Source organism: Sus scrofa, chromosome 15 (genome assembly GCF_000003025.6).
Source record: "Sus scrofa isolate TJ Tabasco breed Duroc chromosome 15, Sscrofa11.1, whole genome shotgun sequence".
NCBI lineage: Eukaryota > Metazoa > Chordata > Mammalia > Artiodactyla > Suidae > Sus > Sus scrofa.
In genome coordinates, this window is record NC_010457.5 from 128399886 (window position 1) to 128422953 (window position 23068).

The 23068-nt window shown below is 43.3% G+C and overlaps 1 protein-coding gene across 5 annotated transcripts in view; it reads left to right on the forward strand.

Moving 5' to 3' along the window:
* Positions 1–23068, forward strand: part of RHBDD1 (rhomboid domain containing 1) — a 152837-nt gene that overhangs the window by 53571 nt on the left and 76198 nt on the right. For all 5 annotated transcript variants that reach the window (XM_021075277.1, XM_021075276.1, XM_021075273.1 and 2 more), the window contains exons 4-6: positions 8998–9086; positions 12283–12339; positions 20681–20824. In XM_021075277.1, the coding sequence (XP_020930936.1) occupies positions 8998–9086; positions 12283–12339; positions 20681–20824 (290 nt within the window). The remainder of the gene's footprint in view (positions 1–8997; positions 9087–12282; positions 12340–20680; positions 20825–23068) is intronic.

A 23068-nucleotide genomic window follows, 5' to 3' on the forward strand; every position in this document is an offset into this window, starting at 1 on the left:
GACTGAGCCAGGGAGAGGTCTGAGCCTGCGGCAATGGCAGTGAGGGGAGTGGGTGAAGGTCATGCTGATTCTGAAGGTCAGACCCAGGTTTCAGTTCCGGGCTGCCAAACTCCATTTCCTGTGCTCGTAACCATTTTCCCAGAGGCTGGGGTGGTATGGGTGTGGTACAGAGCAGATGGAGAGATTTTGGGCAAATGGAATCTACTCAGCAGTGATATGGACAGAGTTCCCTGGTGGCTCAGTGGGTTAAGGGCCTGGAATTTTCACTGCTGTGACTCTGCTTACTGCCATGGCACAGGTTCCATCCCTGGCCAGAGAACTTCTGCATGCTGTGGGTATGGCCAAAAAACAAAACAAAAACAAAAACAACACCTCCAAAAAACCTGTGATATGGAAGATACGAGAAAGGGAACTCCAGGTTGTGTCTCGGAGGAAAAGAACACACACCTCACAGAATTACACTGGCTCTCTAACACCAGTGCTCCAATCAGGTGATGCGGTTTATTTATTTTGTGTGTAATTTTGCTTACATCTTGTTGTCATTCAATTTGGGACAACTTCTCATTTTGTTCTGAAGGAGATTTGCATACCACCACGGTTTCTAGAGAAACTTAGTAATGCTACAAAGCTAGTGATCCTGCTTCTCATCTACCACGCAGTTTAAACACACTAGCATGTGCCGAGTGGAAGTCAGCTTTCTTAACAATGTATCGCAACAGCAACAAAATTATTTCGACTTACCCTCCACATACATGAGAGAAATACTGTTTTTTTAAATGAGAGCCTTGCTCAGTTTCTGTTGGCTTTGTATTTTTTTTAAAAAATGTGAAACTACTAAAATACTATTTGAAGACATTTGGGACAAAGTAAGGGAGATGTTATTTTTGCCGTATTATCCGTTGCTGTTTTTATGTAATTTCCTTCAAACCTTGTTTTTAGATATGTATATCTGTCTGTATAATGCGTTCTATGTTCTATACATAAAGATGTACTATCATAGTCGTATCGTAGACAGATATTCTCGGAGTCAAGTAAAAGAAAACACGTGAGCAATAGTTTTGAATCATTCTTCTTCTCAATTTCCAACCCAGTATCCAGCAACCTACTGAACACTGTCTTAGATCTCTCCATTGAATTGTCTTGCAGGCATCTCAGGGTAAACACCCACAACTGACCTCTTGAATTCTCCCCCCACCCCGCCCTTTTCCTCCCATCTCTTCCATCTCAGTAAATGCTGCCACCTTCCATCTCGTGGCGGAAACCAGAAGCCCACATTTTCCCTTTCCCTCACCCTCCCACCCCACACTCAATCCGTCCACAAGGCTTTTTATCTCTGCCACCAACATAGATAGGCCCCAAACCATTCACTTCTCTCTGCCCTGACTGCCACCACCCTCTTCCAGGCTGCCATCAGTTTCCCCTGAGCCTCCTCACACAGGCCTGCTTCCATGGGCCAATTCTTGCCTCACGAAAGTCCGTTCTCTCAGCAGGTGGAGTAGATCCTCTTAGGAGTTCTCCTGTTTGGAGTTCTCCAGCGGCCTGCCAGTATGCTTAGATGACAACCCAAATTCCTCCCCACGGCACAGAGGCCTATGGGATCTGGCGTTTACCTGTCTTTATGACTTCATCTCATGCTGTACCCCATGCCCTTACACTAGCTCACTGTGCTCAGCCACCTACTAGCCATCTCAGTGTTTTTAAAACACCAAGTTCTTCCTGCCTCACAGCTGCTCTGTGTGTACTTTTCCCTTCCAGAAGCTCCCAGCCTCGCCATGGGGCAGGCTAGCTCCAAATCCTATAAATGTCACTTTATGTGCCCCTGAAGGAGCCACCCCAGGCCACTGCAGGGAAAGTAGACTCACTTTCCTACATTTACCACAGTTTGAAATTTGTGCGTGTGTATGTGTCTGTTTCTTACTAACTGTAAGCTGTGTGAGACAGCGACTGTGTTTGTCTTATTTAGGTAGTAGTCAGTCAATACATATTAAATTAACGAGTGAATGGATGAATGAATACTACTTCCTTGAACCAGCTCATGGAATTCTCTTGCTGCCAGGCTCCAAGGCCTGGAGTGGACAGCCGGGGGATTGCTAGTCATTGTCTGTTACCTTGGAAGCTCTTTGTACAAGATGCTCCTCCTACCTTTGCAACACTTGCTTTTGTCCAGGTCATGTCTGTCTGCAACTCAAGTAAATATCTGTGGTCAGCCCACAGCCCCATGTTGGAGCCATGTTTATTAAACCAACAAAGTTGCATTATCTTTAGGGGGATACACTAGTGGAAGGTGGCTAGTTTTAATTTTTACTCGGAGGCCAAAGGTGTCCAGAGGGGGCATGAGGGAGGTATGGTGAGAGAAGCAGAGAGAGAGAACTTATAGATCAGGTCTCTCCCAGACTGCCATTGCCCAAGACACAGGCTGGTATAGTGGTTGAAGAAAGCATCACAGATAGGAAACAGATGGTTTATGAACAGTTTATCTTGAGACGAAGCAATCCTGTCAGGATTTTTCCTAGTGGCATTAGTGTTCAAAACTTAAAAAATTCTTGCTGCCTCTTGTTAATAGAATGCCAATCCAGGACCATTTATTAAGATCCCCAAACCCCAGAGCTTCTGATGAGCTCAGCCCCTGCCTGGTAGTAACTGCTTTTACAGGAGGAAGTTCGCAGTGTACAGGACAATAAGCTACTTGGAGCTGACTGCCTTCTACCTTTCCTTACAGTCTTACCTTGTCCAACTCTGTGTCTCCATCAAGTTATGCCCTTAATGCGGCCATTGGCTCTGCGGGCAGTGGGAGAGTACGTCTTAGAGTAATTCGTTTTCTGCTTTCTGAGTTATGCCTGAGAGGGTAGCCTCTTCAGCTGTGGAAAGAATTTCCCATTTAACGGAGGACCTTTATAGCTTGTTCCAGCTTTCAATCGTAATTTTAATTTTTGATTCTTTAGCAGAGGTATATGACAGTAGGGAAATTTGCATAATTACTTAGCTCAGTCTTACAAAGAGCCTTTTACAAAGGAGTGAGGATTAGTTAATGCATCGTAGGAAAAACTACTGTGTGTTGGTGTTAATAATATCTGCATGTAGTTTGCATCACTAAGATCCGCAATAATATCTTTTTTCAGCTTTATTGAGATAGAATTGACATGTAACCCACAGTAATATCTTAGTTTTGCTCCAAAATTATCTTTCCACTATCACTATCTATCTCATATAAGCAGTATGGAGCAACATTGATTTGCTATTTGCTTTTCTTTCTTTTTTTTTTTTTTTGAAGTTTTTTTTTTTTTTTTTAATAAGTACATATTGAGCGCTCACGCTGTGCCAGGAAATACGTAAATGCTGCATATGCAGAGGTCCATAGGACAAAAACAATGGCTGAAGTGTTTCCAGAATTATGGAAAGACCTGAGACCTCAGATTGAAAAAACACAGCACGTCTCAAGGGGGATAGATTAAATCTGCCACCGGAATGGTTGTTCTGTGAGAAGAGTAAGTCCAAAGTAAAGACAGAACCTTAAAGGCTGACGGAAGAGGCAGGTTGCCTGTAGAAGAATGACTGATTGACAGTACGTTTCTTAACAGCAGTAGTAGATCCCACACCTATCCTCAGAACAGGACGCAGAAATAAGGACCTTCTTGAACATACAAAGACCCTCAGAATTGTTTACTCTCAGCCTTTAACCGAAAGAATGACTAAAAGTTGGATTTCAGAAAAGGAAATTGAACCCAGATGTGGGTTCCACCATTACAGAGCAATGGCGCAGTGAAGCAATTGGACATGTTCATAAACCTAAGTCATCTGAGTAAACGGCTGCCTCTGTATGAGCATTTGAGCACAAACAAAGCATTTTTCCAGTTGAGTGTATATCTGCTGAGACTTGGTGGTGATGTTTGAAATTCTTCTGTTTGTGATGAATTGTTTTCAGGCAAGGGTCCTTTTTTTTTTTTTTTTTTTTTTTTTTCCCTGTCATTTGTCCTTTTTTAGGGCCGCACTCATGGCATGTGGAGGTTCCCAGGCTAGGGGTCTAATCGGAGCTACAGCCTATGCCACAGCCACAGCAAGGCCAGATCTGAGCTGTGTCTGCGACCTACACCATAGCTCACGGCGGCAATGCCGGATCCTGAACCCACTGAGCAAGGCCAGGGATTGAACCCACAACCTGTGGTTCCTAGTTGGATTCATTTCTGCTGTGCCATGATGGGAACTCCCAGGCAAGGGTTCTTAATGAGAGGCCCCATGGATAGGGTTCAGGCCACCTCTGAACTTCTCAAAATTATAAATGACATATTTTGTGCATGTGTAACTTTTCTGCAGACAGGATTCATAGCTTTTATCAGACTTTTAAAGGGTTTAGAGCCTGGACCAGTTTAAGAACCCTTGAATTACGGTGTTATTCCCTATTTAAAGGAAATCACACCAGTACTTAACTTGCTCTGATGTTGCATTAGGGTGGGGGATCTGAATTCGAATATTGAATCTGTTGGTTACTTTGCGGAACTACTGAGAACCTGGACAGATTTTTTTGCCTTTTCACTATAGTCTGTACTGTGCACGATCCCTGTGTGGCCACACACCTACACGCAGCAGCCGTGCATTGGCTCTCGTGACCATATCTTACCATCATAGTCAATGTTTGATTATAGCTGTTAGGATTTTCTAAAGAGAGTCACATTGAGCTCTCAGAAAAAATAAAGCTTCCAAGTAACCGATTTTAGGGCATAATAATAGGCTTAGTGCTGTTGTTTTGTTAACTGAGCACGTGTTGTGTGTAATACATTGTCCAAGCATGGAGGGGGGAGAATATGGAGGGGGTGTTGTGTTCAGTCGTTATCTGTCGGACTGAACTTCAGCACTAAAACAGCTATTAACTGGTGACCGGGTGTGACTTAGGTTTTTAGAACACAGTTGTGACATGTGTTAGATACGCGCAGCTTATGTGTAATTTCAGTTCCACTGCTCCACTGGGTCAGGAGTTGTTTCTTTTTTTTTTTTTTTTGTCTTTGTTGTTGTTGTTGTTGTTGTTGTTGTTGTTATTGCTATTTCTTGGGCCGCTCCCGCGGCATATGGAGGTTCCCAGGCTAGGGGTTGAATCGGAACTGCAGCCACCTGCCTATGCCAGAGCCACAGCAACTCGGGATCCAAGCCGCGTCTGCAACCTACACCACAGCTCACGGCAACGCCGGATCGTTAACCCACTGAGCAAGGGCAGGGACCGAACCCGCAACCTCATGGTTCCTAGTTGGATTCGTTAACCACTGCGCCACGACGGGAACTCCAGGAGTTGTTTCTTGAGTGCTGGTGTCAGGCTGAAGAGTAGAGCATGGTGGTCCTGTCCCTGAGCAGTGACTTTCAACTAGGATAGAGGTCATCTCATCACCAAATCCTCCGTCCCAGCCTCAGACCCATTTAGGTCCAGAAGAAGCTGTTTCTAAGAGCAGGGTTTTCCCGGCGGCCCGGTAGGGTGTCCGTCTGAACATAACTAAGACCCGAGGAGAGAGCCCTCTAGGAAGGCTGTCGTGGAGCCCCGGGCATCCTTGGACGGACTGCAGATGTCAAAACATCTGTCTGGCCTGTATGGTAATGATCATAATCACACAGTCTGTTTCTAAAGCTGTTACATGTGAAGGTAGATCCCAGCCGCTGATCAGAGCACCCGAAGCCCAGGGCCTCCTTGTTGTGACACAGCGGCCCCAGGGGTAGGATAAGTGCCCTAATCCTCGGATGGCAGGGTGGTGCCCCATCCTGCTGTGGAGAAGTTAGTTCCCACTTCCAATTTCATTTCCCTTCTGCAGGTCTATTCTCTCTCTCAAGACATGGGAGGACAAGGGACAGAAAGTGGTTTGTCAAATAGTTCGCTATAATACAGCCTGGAGCAATATTTCTTAAAATGAGCACCTCTGTCCGTTTTCATTGATGGAATCTTCCCTGTTTTGTGTGTAATGTTGAGAGATTCTAGTTTTGATTGCATGAGATCATAATCTCTCCTTACTTTTAAAAGAAGAACATTTTTACGGAGCTTAAATGAGAAGGACAGTGAGAGGTTCAAGGTGGGACTTCTGCGGAAAATGCTGAATGTTGACAGATAATGCAGCATGATCTCTGGTCTGCAGCCTCCCTTCCCTGGTTAATTGTGATTAGATTATAATCGAACATCTACAAACCCATTGGGAGAAATAAATTCATTTAGCTATATTCTATTCTAACTTGTAAATGAATGAGATTCGAGGTTGATTGTTTAATGGGTTGGGATTTTAAGTTGAAGTTTTTCTCCCATGTAATTTTAAACGTGTATGATTCACCATAAAGATTGGCTTAAAGAGTTTCAAAAATATTGATGTTATTTTATTCTTTTCAGTTAAATTGAGGTTACTATTTTTAAAATATTGGTTCTGGCCTCTTCTTTGTTTCCCTCAAACCACCACTTTCTTCGCCATTCGTAGAACTAGTTGGAGAGTTTATGTAGCCTAAAAATAGAATAAAAGAAGGACAATTTTGGTTTTTTTTTTTTTTTTTTTTGGAAATGCTAAAGGAAAGCACAGTTCATACTATTCTTATTTGAAAATGGGAAACTGAGTGTCTGATTCCTGTCATTTTTTTATTATTATTATTTTTTATTTTTATTTTTTTGTCTTTTTGCCATTTCTTGGGCCGCTCCCGCGGCATATGGAGGTTCCCAGGCTAGGGGTCGAATCAGAGCTGTAGCCACCGGGCCTATGCCAGAGCCACAGCAACGCGGGATCCGAGCCGTGTCTGCAACCCACACCACAGCTCACGGCAATGCCGGATCGTTAACCCACTGAGCAAGGGCAGGGATCAAACCCGCAACTTATAGTTCCTAGTCGGATTCGTTAACCACTGCACCACGACGGGAACTCCCTGATTCCTGTTTTTTTATTATCCGGTTACCATCCTATGAGGTAGATATATTTGATGAAAATAATCGTTGTCCTGAAGGAATGATTTCCTGTGTGTGGGCGTGTGCTCAAGTGCATGTGCTCATGCTGTGACTTGCAGTGTGTGTAGATGCATGTCCTTGTTTGGGCAATATTGTGATCAGTTTGGCTGCTGGGAACAAGCAGTGCCATCCTGTCTGCAGAAGGCTTCCTTTTGTCTTTTTCTCTGAAGCGGTCCCTTGCCTGCTCCTTTCCTAAGAGCCAGCAAGTCTTTCCCTGGCTCTGAGACAACGACAGTCACTCTTGACTCCCTGGCTTGTGTGTTAAGGGCCTCTGTCTCCTGTCCTTTGCAGCAGTGGTTGGTGAAGTGTGTTGGATTTGATTCTCGGTCTCGTGTGGGTGATAGCGTCATTGCCGCAGCTCAGTCACTGCTGTGGGGCACTGATGCTCTGAGGCTGAAGAGGCAGTGGTCTTAACGCACCTCCTGGTGCCTTGAGGAAACCATCCTGGGGCTTTGGAATCATGCATTCAACACGTTTGTTTGAGTGTCTGTTGTTGCTGGGCACAGACCTAGGTGTGTGAGATACATGTGTGAAAACTATAAAAGCCACTGTGCTCTCGGAGTTCACATCCCGCTCCTTGGTGACTTCTGGAATGAAGGGTCACTTTCCCAAGCTGTGGACATGTATTCATACACTTTATCTACCCTCCTCCTGCTCTCCCTCCCTCTCTCCTTCCTTCCTTCCTTTAGCATAACAGATGAAAAGGACACTCTCGCTGCCCTCAGGGAGTTTGTAAGAGAGACAGACGGGCAAACACATGAAGACTCTGCTCTCTGGCAGGCTGGACACTTGGTCTAATAAAGGCAGAAGCCACGGCTCTGAGGAAAGGCAGGGAAAGGAAAGAGTAACTCTTCAACTGGGGCTTTTTTTTTTTTTTTAATTAAAACTGTCCTGCAGCATATGGAAGTTCCCAGGCCAGGGACTGAATCTGAGCTGCAGCTGCAGCTGCAGCAACCCCAGATCCTTTAACCCACTGCTCCAGGCGGATCAGACCCGCGCCTCCACAGTGACCTAAGCCACGGTCGTTGGATTCCTAACCCACTGTGCCACAGCAGGAACTCCTGGGGCAGGATGTTTTTATGATGGGGGGCTATTCAGCCTAGCCTTGTGGTTACCTAGGAGCTCTGGGGGGCAGGGGATGGGTTTAAGTGGGCAGTGAGGCTTGGGGATGGGGGGTAGGCAAGGCCAGGTGCTGGGAAGCCTTGAGCACAAGCCAGAGCATCTGTAAGCAGAGGCGTCAGTGAGTCCCACAGGCTGGCAATGACTTTGAGAATAACTGACTGCACTTTGAGGGCAAGAACTGGGGGGCAGAGAGCCCTGCTGGATGATTTTCTTTCATTTATTCTTTTACTCTTTTAACATATACATAGCTAGGCTTGCCTTGTGTTTATATTTAGAAGGGATTGCCAATTGTAGATGCTATTTTAGGAAGAGTAGAACCAATTTAATGCTCTATTTCTTCTGTCAAGCTTGAAGTTTACATTTTTGGGGTTTTTTTTTTTTGGCTGAGCAACTGCAGGATGCATATTTGGGGGGTGGGATGGACATCTCAGACTCTTCTGCTGAGTTTCCCTTGCGCTGTCTCTGCCTCACAACTCACTGGTGTGTCAAAACATAGCAGTCTGCTCTGTGGTGAACACAGAAAGCCCCCGTCCCTCCCAGTGGCTGGCTAATTCAAGATTTAATTCAGAGAAAACAGATTTCCTTTATGTTTTGTGATAAAAGCTACAGAGAAGAAACTGGAAGAAATCTAACAGGTTGTCCTGACAAAATGCTTCTGCTGCTCCGAAGGGGCCAGCCACTCCTCCTGGTGCAGAAGGGCTATTGCATTTTACACGTGCCATGGTGGTTATTCATTGTACTTTTTTTCCCTTTAAGGTAGGAAGTGTTGCTCTTGGGACTGAGTGGGATGCTGCTCAGCATGTGAGACGTGATGTGGAACAAAGGCTGCAGACCATGACTGGTTGATGTGCGAGGGGCTAAAGAGAGAACTGTGTCTAGTCAGCAGCAGAGCAAACACTCACAAAGGCTCTCTTCTCTCCCAGGACCTCCTTCGCCGGGCATCTGGCGGGGATTCTTGTCGGACTGATGTACACTTGCGGGCCTCTGAAGAAGATCATGGAAGCTTGCGCAGGTACAGAACAAAACAGTATTGGTGCGATGGGCTGAAGATTCATCTTCCTTTTCACAGGAGCAGAAACAACCCCACGTTTCTGTGTGGTCCAGCCCAGGCATTCCCTAATAGGCTCTTCTTAAACGGAGAGATAAACCAGCTGGTGCTGGTCCTCGCACAGCTCCAGAGAAGAGGCTGCAACCTCAAATGTTATTTTTATGTATTTATTTATTTGTGTTTTTTTGTTTGTTTTTGTTTTTAAAGCTACGCCTGCAGCATATGGAAGTTTCCAGGCTAGGGGTTGAATTGGAGCTGCAGCTGCCTGCCTACCCCACAGCCACAGCAACACTGGATGGGAGTGCATCTGCAAACTATGTCGAGGCTTGAGGCAACACTGGATCCTTAACCCACTGAGCAAGGCCAGGGATCGAACCTGCATCTTCATGGATACGAGTTGGGTTTGTAACTCTCTGAGCCACAGTGGGAACTCTGCAAACTCAGATTTTAAACCTGGCTTTCTTAGCTGACAAACAGCGGTATATACTCACACCCCTAGCATTACTGCTACTCAGAAAACCACGATCCCCTTGAAATTTGGACAGATAAAGTGGGCTTAAAATAGGCTTTCTTCTGTAATATTCCATGAATTCATATGCATGCAAAGCAAAGTTAAAAAAAAATAAAGACAAATCTGTACTGAAGTACAAGGCCAGTATTTTAAAGAATTCAGAATGACCACTAGGTTCTTGGCGAGCGAGACATATATTCATGCTTGGCCAAACCAAAGCTGTTATTGCTTGAAGCGGGGCTCCTCCTTTTTAATGAAAAATAATTTTTTTTCCTTCTAATTGATGCTCAATGAAAATACTTTATTTAGAAACCTAGGAATTTTTTTGACCTCTTAATTTAAAATGCAGAACTGGTCTTGACTTATAAGGAAACGATTTTGCAGACATTTGTTCTATAGAGTTCCAATATTTCATCTTTTATTCATGGGAAATCTTCTGAGACTATTTTACCTTTTCTTGAACCATAAATAATTTGTTTTCACAGTTTGTGCTGATGACTGATATTCTTGAGAACCATATAATACTCATGATATTAGAAAGCTTTCCGAGCATTGTGCTGTCGCCTTTATTAGCTGCTTGTTTTCACTTTCGAGTGATTTTTTCAGGCTGTGTTTCATCTAAGCAGATTTTTATTTTCCTAAATTTGCCCATTACTGTGTTTCCAGTGTGTGTGCTTGGAGTAGGAAGCAGGAGCTTCATTTATTGAAAATGTCCGGTTTTATTGTATTTTTGATACAACTTAATTATGGAAATCTCGTAATGAGCTTTGTTGCCCAAATACTCTCAGTACTGATAAAGGAAAATAAATGATTCTCAGGAGGCTAATGTTTTGTTTCCTTTTTCTGTGTGTGTCTGAAGATTAAGTGGTTAGTAAAGCTTTCTACAGGCATGTTACGAAATTCAGGCAAGCATTTTGTTTTTAAAGAGGATTTCCCCCACAATTATAACATGTAAATGCTTAGTTTCCTTCTTAAAACCTTGCCTGTTTTCTAAGGAGACTTATTTTTATCTCATTCTACTTTGAAAGTAATACACTAGTAGGAAAAAAATGCTAAAAGTTGAAACATTGAGTGCCATTTACAAATAGCCTGACATCTCTTTGCTTCCCCGCTTCCCCCGCGGTGAATTTGGGAAAGATCTAGAGTGGTTTGAGAATTGAGGTGACGCAGGAGCCCTGTGGGAAGGGATGAGGCACGTGAGGGCTGCTGTCTGATGACCCTTAGGAGAGGAGCATCTTGCTGTCCTATTGCGCTTTTAGGGATAAGAAAGGGGCAAGTCCCTTGGGAAGAGTAAGACCATGGCTCTCCCAGCACCCCTGTCGCCAGAGCATCTCTACTTGTACAGAGGCCTCAAAGACCAAGCTCCGTCCCTTCAAAGCAAAGCCCACCTTTTGTTGCCAGGAACTTAAGGAACTTTAGAGAGTTTAAGTTGGGGTTTCATTGTCCCCCACACATTCTGTTCCCTGTAGGGATACCCCAAACAAAACAGAGCCAATTATTATTATTATTATTATTATTATTATTATTATTATTATTTTTGTCTTTTCTAGGGCCGCACCCGTGGCATATGGAGGTTACCAGGCTAGGGCTCTAATCAGAGCTGTAGCCTCCAGCCTACGCCAGAGCCATAGCAATGTGGGATCCGAGCCACGTCTGCGACCTACGTCACAGCTCACGGCAATGGCAACGACAGATCCCCAACCCACTGAGCGAGGCCAGGGGTTGAACCTGCAACCTCATGGTTCCTCGTCAGATTCGTTAACCACTGAGCCAGGACAGGAACTCCAAAACAACGCTTATTTTAACAATTGTTTAGAAATCACTTATAACGACTTTGAGCTTTATTACAAAGAATCTCTTAATTGTTGGAAAAGCTAGTGGTTACAGCCTTACGGCTGTTCTCTTCCTTTGGACAATGCATCTGTTTTTGATATCAGTGCCTTACGGTTTTGTTTACTATAACCTTTATAATATAGATTGCCGTCAGGAAGGATCGAGATGGCTCTTATCAAAAAGACGAGATAAAAAGTGTTGGTGAGGATGTAGAGAAAAGGCAGCGCCTATACACTATTGCTGGCAACATAAATTGGTGCAGCCGCTATGGGAAACAGCATGGAAATTCCTTAAAAGATTAAAAATAGAGCTATGATCCAGCGATCCTACTTCTGAGTATATATCCAAAGGGAATGAATTCGAGATATCCAAAGGCAAACAGATACCGTGTGATCTCATAGGTGAAATCTAGCAACGTTAAACTCATAGTACCAGAGAGAACCGTGGTTTCCAGGGGGTGGCAGGGGAAGGAAATGGAGGTGTTAGTCAAAGGTACAAACGTCCAGTGACGAGTGAGGTCTGGGGTGTAACAATCAGCCCGGGACCATACTCACTAATACGATAGTCCGTGCTTGAAATTTACTATGAGGTGGATCTTACTCGTTCTCACCTGCACACGCAGTGGTAAGTGTGTGGATGGAGGGTGTGTGCATTAACTTGGTCGTGGTAATCATGTCATAATATGCATGTATGTTTAATCATCACATTGCACAACCTAAACATGGACAAGTTTTATTTGTCAGTCGTACCTCAATAAAGCTGGAGGCTGGGGAAGCCTATGGCCCCATTTAAAATGTTTGTTTCTTTCATATTCAGGCATTTTCCCCTCCAATATTGATTACCCAGGACAGCAATACTACTATAATAATTCAGGTAAGTACTTTATTTCATTTGCTACATTTAAACATATTTCTTAAATTACAGTGTTTGCTGCCATAGAGCTACTTTAGGGTAATACCATGAGTTTATGCCATGATTGTGCACTTCACATGTTACCTGCTTGCGCCTCTAACATTCCTGAAAGAAGTGGGGGGCGGCCCAGGGAGCGTATTGGGGGGTGTTGTGAGGGAAGCCCAGGGAAAGAGGGAATGGGCATGAAAGTATTGTCGGATCCGTTTGAGGTCTTTCCGACGTGGTAAGGTTCATACTAGACGCAGGTCCCTTGATTCTCAGCCTAAGGGACCATACTGCTGGCCAAGTGTTAGAAGCTAGTTTCAAGTATAAGCCTTTCCACTGTCCACCCCACCACCTACAGATCCAAGAAGAATCACACTTACCCTTAGAGGCTAAGCTAGGCATTCCTCTGATGGTTAATGCCCCGTGACCTAAAGAGGCAGGTGTATTTTTCCTAGATGTCTTTGTAAATAGGCAACGGGACCTCCTGTTGAAGCACATGACCTGCTTTAGGCTAAAACCCTCACAATCCAGCCTGCGGCGGCTGCACCATAACATCCTAGGTCATACCAGCGATACTAAAGAAGCCTCGGGCTCCAGAAGCACTGAGTGTCTGTTACAGTCCCGCCTGTGAACCACTGTGGCTGAAATATGAGCTCAGCAGCCTTTTCTGTTCAGGGCCAGATCGCTGCTGTTTTCGAGTTCTGTTGGCCATACGGTCTCTGGACAACTAGTCAACCTGTCGTCGTAGCTTGAAAGCTTGAAAGCCGCCACGGACAGTTCACAAGCAGACGTGTGTAGTTGTGTTCTAATGAAACCTTATTTACAAAAAGAGGCGATGGGTTGTACTTGGACAGTAAGTCATAGCCTTTTTTTTTTTTTTTTTTTTTTTTTTTTTTTGTCTTTTTGCCTTTTCTAGGGCCATTCCCGCGGCATGTGGACGTTCCCAGGCTAGGAGTCGAATCCCAGCTGCAGCTGCTGGCCTACACCACAGCCACAGCAACAATGGATCTGAGCCACATCTGTGACCTACACCACAGCTTGTGACAACACCGGATCCTTAACCTACTGATCGAGGCCAGGGATCAAACTCATATCCCCAGAGAGACAGTGTCGTCTTCTTAACCCACTGAGCCACAGTGGGAACTATCTACTTTGTCTTTCACTGAATTTGGAAGGGACTGTTTCTATAAATACTTTTCTTTTCAGATGCTGTTTCTGTAAATACTTTTTTTTCTCTGCCGATTTACTTTTCTTCTCCTTCTGAGACTTTAATGACATGAACTTTAGACATTTTGATCATGTCCCCCAAGCCCCCCAGCCTCTGTTTATTTCTTTTAGTCTTTTTCCCCGTGTGTTCTTCATACTGGATAGTTTTATTGTTTTGTTTGTTTTGTCTGTTTGTTTGTTTCTTTGGCTTTTTGCCTTTTCTAGGGCCGCTCCCTCAGCATATGGAGGTTCCCAGGCTAGGGGTCTAATCAGAGCTGTAGCCGCCGGCCTACACCAGAGCCACAGCAACATGGGATCTGAGCTGCGTCTGCGACCTACATCACAGCTCACAGCAACACCAGATCCTTAACTCACTGAGCGAGGCCGGGGATCGAACCTGCAACCTCATGGTTCCTAGTCGGATTTGTTAACCACTGAGCCACGATGGGAACTCCTGCTGTTTTATTTTCAAGTTCACTGACTCAATCCTGTCATCTCTATTCTGCTATTGAACGTGTCGAACCTATCCAGTGACTTTTTTTAATAGTGTATTTTTTAGTTGTAAAGTTTCTATTTGGTTCTCTTTCATTGTTTCCGTGTCTCTACTGAAAATTCTTGTCTCTCCATTCATTTCAAGAGGGTTCACCTTTATCTCATGGGATATGGTTATAATCCTCTTTAAAATCTGTCTGATAACTCCAACATCTAAATCCTGAGAGGAAAGGGCTTTTCAGGCCTTTATGAAAAGGCCTGTCTGGAATTATCCAGAAGGTACTGGAGCGCCACTGAAGGATTTCTTCAGTGGAGTGATACTGTTGGGGTTACAGTCAAGCTGTGTTTTTGGCAGCTTGGGTCATGATTGTCAAGCCTGGCTGTTTATATGAATCGCCCGAGGAGCTTTTACAACATATCCATGCCTTGAATTCAACCCAGACCGATAAAGTCAAGATATGGATAGAAACAGGGACGTGGGCTTTCTTTTTTTTTAACCTTCCCAGGTGATTCCGATGGGTTCAGGAACCACAATCATGGGCTTAGATGATGAGGGTTATGTAGACTTGCATACCACAGAGGGGAATCCTGACACTACCCAAAGAAGAGGCTTCCCTCTGAGGCTTTCGCCTCTGATGAACTGGAGGGTAAAATCCTGGAACCGTGGTCTCAGTGCAGGAGAGGAACAGTTGCTGGACAGTGCAGGCTCACCTCTTCTATCTGTGGACTCACCTGAAGAGGGGAGGCGTGATGATTACCTGTCAACAAAGCTGATGGCTAGAGTCATTTGGAAGAGTGCTGGGTCCTTCTGGTTGTTGGTTATGGAGGCCAGTTCACACCGACTTAAGTAGAAGAAGGTTATACTCGGCTGCCAAGACCAGCTCAGCAGGTGAGGGCTGAAGAACGGGTGCTATGAAACTTAAGGAAAAGAGTTAACATAAAACAAGGCACAGAACATGTATCTTAATTAAAGGTGGGAACCGGGGGACTCAAGGTCTCAGGGACCAAGAGCACCTGCCTCAAGGAACCACACTGCTTTTACTGTGAGCTTTAGGATGACATCAAGTGAGGAGGGGGCTATAGGTGCAGGTTATAGTTTTTTATTGTTTTAAAAGTCACGTAGCCGGTAGATGGTTAAGCTTTTACTCTGACCTCTAGGCATTTAACAATCATTAGCATTTGAGGAAGCTTGGCATCAGCTGTCTATGCATAACATCTAGCGAATCACCATTGCGCTTCTGCAAACAGCGTGCCTATCTACCTACCCTGTGTGCCTAGGTGCTTAGGTTCACACCACCTCGGTTCTCCTTGCTGATGCATATCCTGCTAACGAACCCTCATAAACCCCTTGGGGCCATGAGGCTCATCTTCCTCTTATTCTTAAGAGGACATATCATGCTGTGCAAAGGCCGTGCCCATCTGCACAGGTCCGGCATGCCTAGACCAATGCTTTATGTCCTATTCAGCTGACCCTATGAATAACTCATGCCTTTAGGTCTTTGTTCTTAAGCTTAAGTCATTTACCAGCACTGCGACTGTTTTTCAAGCAGGAAGATGGGGCAGAGTAAAGCAGGACAAGATGGAGTTTTCGGCATAGAAAATAGAAGCAAAGAGGCCAAGAAAATATTGTAGAAACATGTCTCCCGACACTTGGCCTGTGTGATTAGAGGCAAATTGGGTAGAAAGGCCCTGTTGGTTCTATCTCCCATGTGATTCCTCTCTTCCTCTTGACTTTACATTCTCTTCAGTAGGCTCCCAAGCTGCTAAATGGAAAAGGAGCTTCTTGCCTGGTTCATTTTTTCAATCTCCAAAGAAACAATGTTTCTCTGGCTGAAGACAATAAAACGAATATGCTTGTACACAGACATGGCTTGAACTATCATAGATTACCTGGTCCTAGTCTCTTGTGAGACAGCCGGGAAATTGAGGTTTAGAAATGTTAAGTAATTTGGCTCAAGTCATACAGGTAGTTAGTTATAGATATAGGCTAAAAAAAGCAAGTCACTGATTCCTAGCCCTGCTTTTTCTGTTGTGCAGGGCTGCAAAATGAGCCTTCGACTGACTTAATCTTACAGAATAGGGGCGTTTCCCTTATTGACTTTTCTTTCGTCTTTTTGGAACTTAATTTAAAAAAGGCCGAGAGGCTGCTTTTTTCCTTCTTAATATGAAAGAGGCATAAGCCCAGCAGACACACAGACCAGAGAATTAAAGGAAAAAACAAAAGCTCCTTTTACCTTTCCTTCTTATCCCCTGAAAGAGTACTAAATACATACATACATAATATATATATATTTCTTCCTCTGAAGCGATTGGATTTCTTCAAAGGCAGAGGTACATAAGGCCAGGTGGCCATGCTAAGGTTCATCCAGGGAACTTTTATGGGAGCATATGTATTTCTTACCAGTAATGATTTATCCTTAATGTAACCGTCCTTAGCTGGAAAGGTCTTTGTAGGTCAGAGAACCTCATGAATGTTTAAAAAGCTGTTACCAATTTTTCTAATCTTAGTGGTGTTTCTTGATCTCTTTTGCCGTGAAATCTCGGTATGTGTATAAGGAACAGATGGAGTAGTTTATAGAATAATGATAACCAGAATTTCTTTTATTACAGAGCCAAAGTATATAACTACAAAGGAATATTAAACTAGTATTCATCACAGGATACAATTTAAACTTATTTATCTTAAGTGTTTGATTGTTAGGTTTTTTTCCCAGCCATGTTTATTATGAAGATTAAAAAATATCTGATTGGGCCAGCGGAACAGCTGTAGAAAATTTTTGGTCCCAGGAGACCTGTTCTCATTCTAATAGATATTGATGGGATTTTTGGTCCTGTTGATGACTTACGATTGATGATATAGAACTTTTAAGTCTTTTTGACTTAAAGCATTAAAATTTTCCCTTTGTCTCTCCTCATGTTTTGTCTGACGAGTGCCAAATTTGATTTTGTAATATTCAGAGGTTTAGAGTTGTAGGCTGTATTTTACTAAGGCATTGCTCAGTTGTGTTTTAAATAAATAATGTGAAGAAAGATGTTTTTCTATATCTAGGAAATGTTGCCTGAAATCATAGCAAATTTCCCTGTCAATTAAAACTCTGTAGACCTATGTAGTATTTCTGCTATCTGTGTAGATAGGTATTCAGAGCTTTGGGGTTATTTTGGGTTTTGAGTTAGCTGGATAATTTTCGAGGGTAGGTAGGTAAAGATGCTGCTTAGACCTTCTGTAACAAAATGACTTTCCACAGGGCTTCGAACGTGGTAATGAGCCATGTGGGAAAGTGCCCAGTGTGCTTTTTGTGTTGCAATAAAATAATTGGCACTCTTAGGGAATTGGGCAGCCTCCCTATTCAGGCTTTGCTGAAGCATCCCATGGCATTCAGCAATTTATCCATAAATATTCTATTACGTTTGGAATGGTTGCCTCTTGCTTTTGTTCTTTGTGAAGGAGATGTATTGATTTTTGTTTTGACCATTTGTCCTTATATAAAAGGTTTGGTGTTTTTGGTTTGGTTTTGTTTTTTGGCTTTTGGAAGGAGAAGCATAGAAAGCAAGATTTGTAGCCGTGCCACAGTCTCCTTTATCTCAGGATATGAAACTTGCTGGTGGGTGTTCCCCAACACAGTGGTGGGAGCTGCATTTTTCTTGTTGTCCAGTTGAATAGTGACCATTTTCAGAAAGGGGGTCCATATTAAAAATTGTGTCCAGGTCCCACTTCAGTCCTAAATCACTGTGAGGATTTGGAAAATTTATTTATATTCTTATGCTGATTTAAATACCATAATGTTCGTATTCTGACATGGGAAACACGTGAGAGAGAATATGGACATTGGGTAACTGGAGGTCTTTAGTAAATCCCCACCAATTTTTACTACATTAGAAGCAAGGCTTGTCAGAATTAGCCACCCAAATCCCAAACAGTTTTATTTAGTATTATTTAAATCATTCATTTTTGTGACTCTCAAGGACATTAAGTCAATTAGTACCAACAAAGAAGATATTGTAACAGATGATTGAAGAGAGAGTAAGGTAATAATCAGTAAGAGTGAGCCAAGACTGAATAGATTGTCCTCAAAGCAGGTAGACATGTGGTCAATAAGCACATGAAAAGATGCTCAGTGTCATTAGCCAGCAAATCCACAGTGAGGTACCACTTCATGCCCATTAGGGTGGCTGTAATTTAAAGAACAGAGGATAACAAGTGTTGGTGAAGATGTGGAGAAATATGAACCCATATGCATTGCTGGTGTGAATATAAAATTGTGCAGTTGGAGTTCCCTGGTGGTTCAATGGATTAGTGATCCAGTGTTGCCTCAGGGTCTGGGTTTGATCCCTAGTTTGGGGATTTCTGCATGCTGTGGGCACAACCAAAGAAAGAAAAAAGAAAAGAAATTGTGCAACTGCTTTGGAAAACATTCTGGCGGTTTCAGATGGTTAAATATAAAATTACCATAGGACCCAATAATTCCACTTCTCGATGTGTACTCAAGAGAAATGAAGTCATACATCCAAATAAAAAACTTGTATGCAAATGTTTATAGCAGCATTATTTATTATAGTCAAAAGTAGAAATAACCTAAATGTCTATCAATTGATGAATGAATAAACAAAATGTGATCTAGTTATACAGTGAAATATTGCTTGACTGTGAAAAAGAATAAAATACTGATTCATGCCGCCAACATGGGTGAACCATGAAAGCATTATGTTCAATGAAATAAACCATACACAAAACACCACATATTATATGTGATTCATTTTTCCTTTGGTCATCATTTCTTTGAGGATTATTAGTATAATCCAAATAATGATATAAATCGTAAAATTGTCCAGAATAGGCATAGCTTAGAGATAGACTGTAGATTAGTGGTTACTTGGGGCTCTGAGGGTTGGGGTGATAGCTAAAGGGTACAGGTTTCTTCTGGAGGGGATGATAAAAATGTCCTAAAACTGATTGTGGTGCAACTCCACAATCATATTCAAAGCCATGGAACATGTTTCATACGAAGTATGTTTCCCACTTTTAATTGGTGAATTATGTAGTTTGTCAGTTATAGCTCATGAAAGCTATTGTAGAAACATAGCCGATAGACACAAATACTTTACATGACAAGTATTTACATAAACACATATAATTACATTAGATTATCATTATTATCAGTGTTTTATTTCCATTTCCTTTTTATTTGAAAATAAAGACTTTCAGAGTGCCTGAGAGTTAAACTGTGTCCCTTTTAGTCTTGTATATTAGGAAAGCATTTTATGCATAACCAGCACAAAAGTAAATTTTAAATTAGCTTTAAGACCAATTATCAAAAATTCTGAATATGAAATCTCAACCAGGTTCTAACTATGTTCCTCTTTTTGACTTGATTGTGGTTTTTCTAAAAAGCCACAGTTAAAGCCATTATAAGATTAGACTGAGGCATGTGCTATGTTGGGTTGGTGTGGGGACGCAGGACACAAGACCTGTGTGAAGGGTAGGAATTTTCATCAATAACAAAAAGCACATTAATTAAACATTTGAAAATCTTCAAAGGTCATGACCAAGGAAGGAGAGAAGGAGAGAAAATTAGGCTATTACTTCTCTCTCCTGACACCAGAATTGGATTGGTCATCTTCTGTGGGGAACAATACTCTTCCACATTCCATAAAAGTGAGTGATTAAAAAAGAAAATGTCAGGAATAAGCCCAAACCGACTTTGGCGGGAAGTTGGTGGAAGTCACCTTTGTCCTTGATTGATGGCATGCCAGGGTTTGAATGACCCCATTGTCTCCTCTCCCCTTTTACTAGCAACCAGATTCTCGAAAGTGCTAGTAATAGAAGCTATGATCTCTGACATAGGATTATAACTGGAGAGACCTTGGCTTGTATAGCTCCACGTGGTCACACTGTCTGAAGCACCAGGCCCAGCACGGAATATGCGTTAAACGTTGGTCTGCCTCTCGTTGTCCGGAGCCACTGGACGGGAAGGCCTGCCAACTGCCAACCATTCCCTTGACTCCAGTCAGGACGTCTTTGAAAATATTCCAAGTATTAAATAACTCTGGACTGAAAGAATCCTATGTCAGTAGTATCCCACTCCAGTCCTGTCTCCAGTCCCGCTCACGCCTTGCAAGGTAACACCTTCCTCTTCAGCACATAGGGACTCATTCATATCCAGTGCCACGCTGGGTACCATGGATGCAACAGTGACAGGGCAGTCACTGCCCACCCTCCTGGTGGCATTCTCCACTGGTCACTATTTCTTTTTTCTTTCTTTCTTATTAGGGCCACCCCTGCATCGTATGGAGGTTCCCAGGCTAGGGGTTACAAGGGAGCTGCAGCTTCCGACCTACACCACAGCCACAGCAACACCAGACCTGAGCAGCATCTGCGACCTATACCACAGCTCATGGAAACGCTGCATCCTTAACCCACTGAGCGAGGCCAGGGATTGAACCCACATCCTCATTACCACCGAGCCGCAGCGGAAACTCCCATTGGTCACCGTTTCGTATGTTAAGGATCTTTGCTGTAATCAGAGTAATGACATACATTATTGTATTGTCTTTGCTTCCAAAATAGGAAGCGTGAAAGAGCCCGTGGCAACGTTGCATAACTTTTTCATTGTGCCTGTAGGCTACTCTGGGTATCAGGACTACCGCCCGTCTGGCAGACCAGGTTCCTATGAAGAAGGACCCAGGAACTATGATGCGTACACGGCAGGACTGAGTGAGGAGGAACAGCTGGAGCAAGCGCTGAGAGCCAGCCTCTGGGACCGAGGTAGGAATTTTGCGCCCTTCACTTATTTTAAAGCCTACCTCACATGGTGAGATGGTCTGAAAAAGGACTATTTGGGGCAAATTAAACTTTAAATAGTTTATAAAAAGGATATGTAGATGACAAGAACGTGTGCAGATGGTGATGAAAAAGGATGGGGTGTGATGCCATATTTCCAGCAACCTAATAAGCTAATAAGGTGCCAGACTATGTATGTATTGTTAAAGTGGTTCTTTTTATAGGCCTGCTACACTCAGTGCTTTGGCATTGAAGTCAAGAAACTAAAAAAAAAAAATTAAAAAAATTAAAAAAAAATTCTTAGGTGCGTGAAAAAAAGGGTTTACTTTGGCATTCATAACTGCAAAGCAGGCTGCACGTCACTGTATATCAAAATGTGGCCCACAGACCTTCCTCAAAATCACATGGACAGCTTGATAAGAATTCAGACTCAGGGTTTCCACTGCAGGCCTGCTGATCCAGTCTCCTAGGCAGAGCCTAGGATTTTTTTTTTTTTTTTTTTTTTATCTTTTTAGGGCCACACCTGTGGCATATGGAAGTTCCCAGGCGAGGGGTCCAATCAGAGCTACAGCTGCCAGCCTACGCCACAGCCACAGCAACGCGGGATCAGAGCCATGTTGGTAACCTACACCACAGCTCACAGCAACGCCAGATCCTTAACCCAATGAGTGAGGCCAGGGATCGAACCCGTGTCCTCATGGATGCTAGTCAGATTCGTTTCCACTGAGCCATGATGGGAACACCTAGGAATCTGTATTTTTAACCAACTTTCCAGAAGATTCTTTTACAAACTGATATATGAAAACCACTATATTTACTTTGCCATCTTTGTACTAGGTTTGGCTTTTGAGTTCAAGTATTTTTTATCATTTAGTAGTGACTAAAAATCATCTCTTCGTTGATAAGCATACTCTGTTCCATGTACCATATTAGGGAATACAGAAAGGTGAAAAATGGAATCTTCCCCCCAAAGTTCACAGTCTCTAGTACGGGAGACACCTGCCGGATGCCCTAAGTAACCACAGTATTGGGTGCCAGAGAGAGGCTCAGGCCAGTTACTAAAGGCAGCGAGAAGGGGTGACTTTCTCTCAACTAGATCTATCAGAGAGTCACAGAAGAGGGGGCTTTAGAGATAAACTTCAAGATCTTTGTAGAGATGGGGAAGGGCCTTTCAGGAAGAAATCGGTATCTTTCAGACACAGGAGAAAAGACTGTGGCCTGCCCGCCCTCAGTTTTGAACGGAGCATTAAGAGGAGAAGGGGAGGAAGAGTGGGAAGCTGGGCTGGGGCAGTCACAGTGGTCCTGGAATTAAATACGCCAAATGGAAAAGGGAGCTGGTGTACATACCAGCTAGAGTTCTGCACGGGGGAGTGATGTGATCAGAGCCGTGTTTTATGACTCCAGCAGCAGTCATTCCACAAACAAGGACTGAGCACCTGGGGGGGGTGGTACCAGGCATCGCGCCAAATGATGCGAGTACATGAATTACGACTGCCTGGCTCCTGACTCGAGGGAATTTGGTCTTAGCAGTAGCGATGTGCGTGGAGGTGGGGAAATGACAGCAAGAGGGGTGAGTCAAAGACGACTGCGGCTGTCTGAAAACAAGAAAAGGAAGCCTAAATTATGAAGGTACCCAGCATCGTCCATGACCCCCTTCTTACTAAAAATGTTTAGCCTGACTCTGCCTTCCAGTGGAAGTGCCCATATACAGGAAATGTATAGACTAGAGGAATAAATGGAAACATCAGATAAACATGGGGTTTCTACATTTCAATGAGAATGGTCTCCTGGGGGGGGGGGATCAATGTCAAAAAAAAGCAGGATGTTATTTTATATTAGATGGAAATAGCAGGCAAATGCAACATAAGAATCTTGAAAAACTTGTTCTTAGAAAAGATGTTTTTTGAGAAAACGGGAATTTTGTATTTGGACTAGATATTCGATATGATTTGGGAAATAATCTAACTTTCTTTGATGAGACAGTGGTATGGTGGATAAGTAGCAGAAGGTCTCTTATTCTTGGGAGACTCACCCTGAAGTCTTTAGAAGCAAAATAATAATGTCTGCCCTTACTTTCACTTTTTAGCCAGAACCACTCTCTCCTCTCTCTTCTTTCCTCTTTCTCTCTCCCTCTCCTCACTGCCTTAAGTTCTGCATTCAAATACATTTGGGAAACTGCAAACTATACCCCCCTTGAAAATCCAGAGTGACCCTGGTATATGGATGATT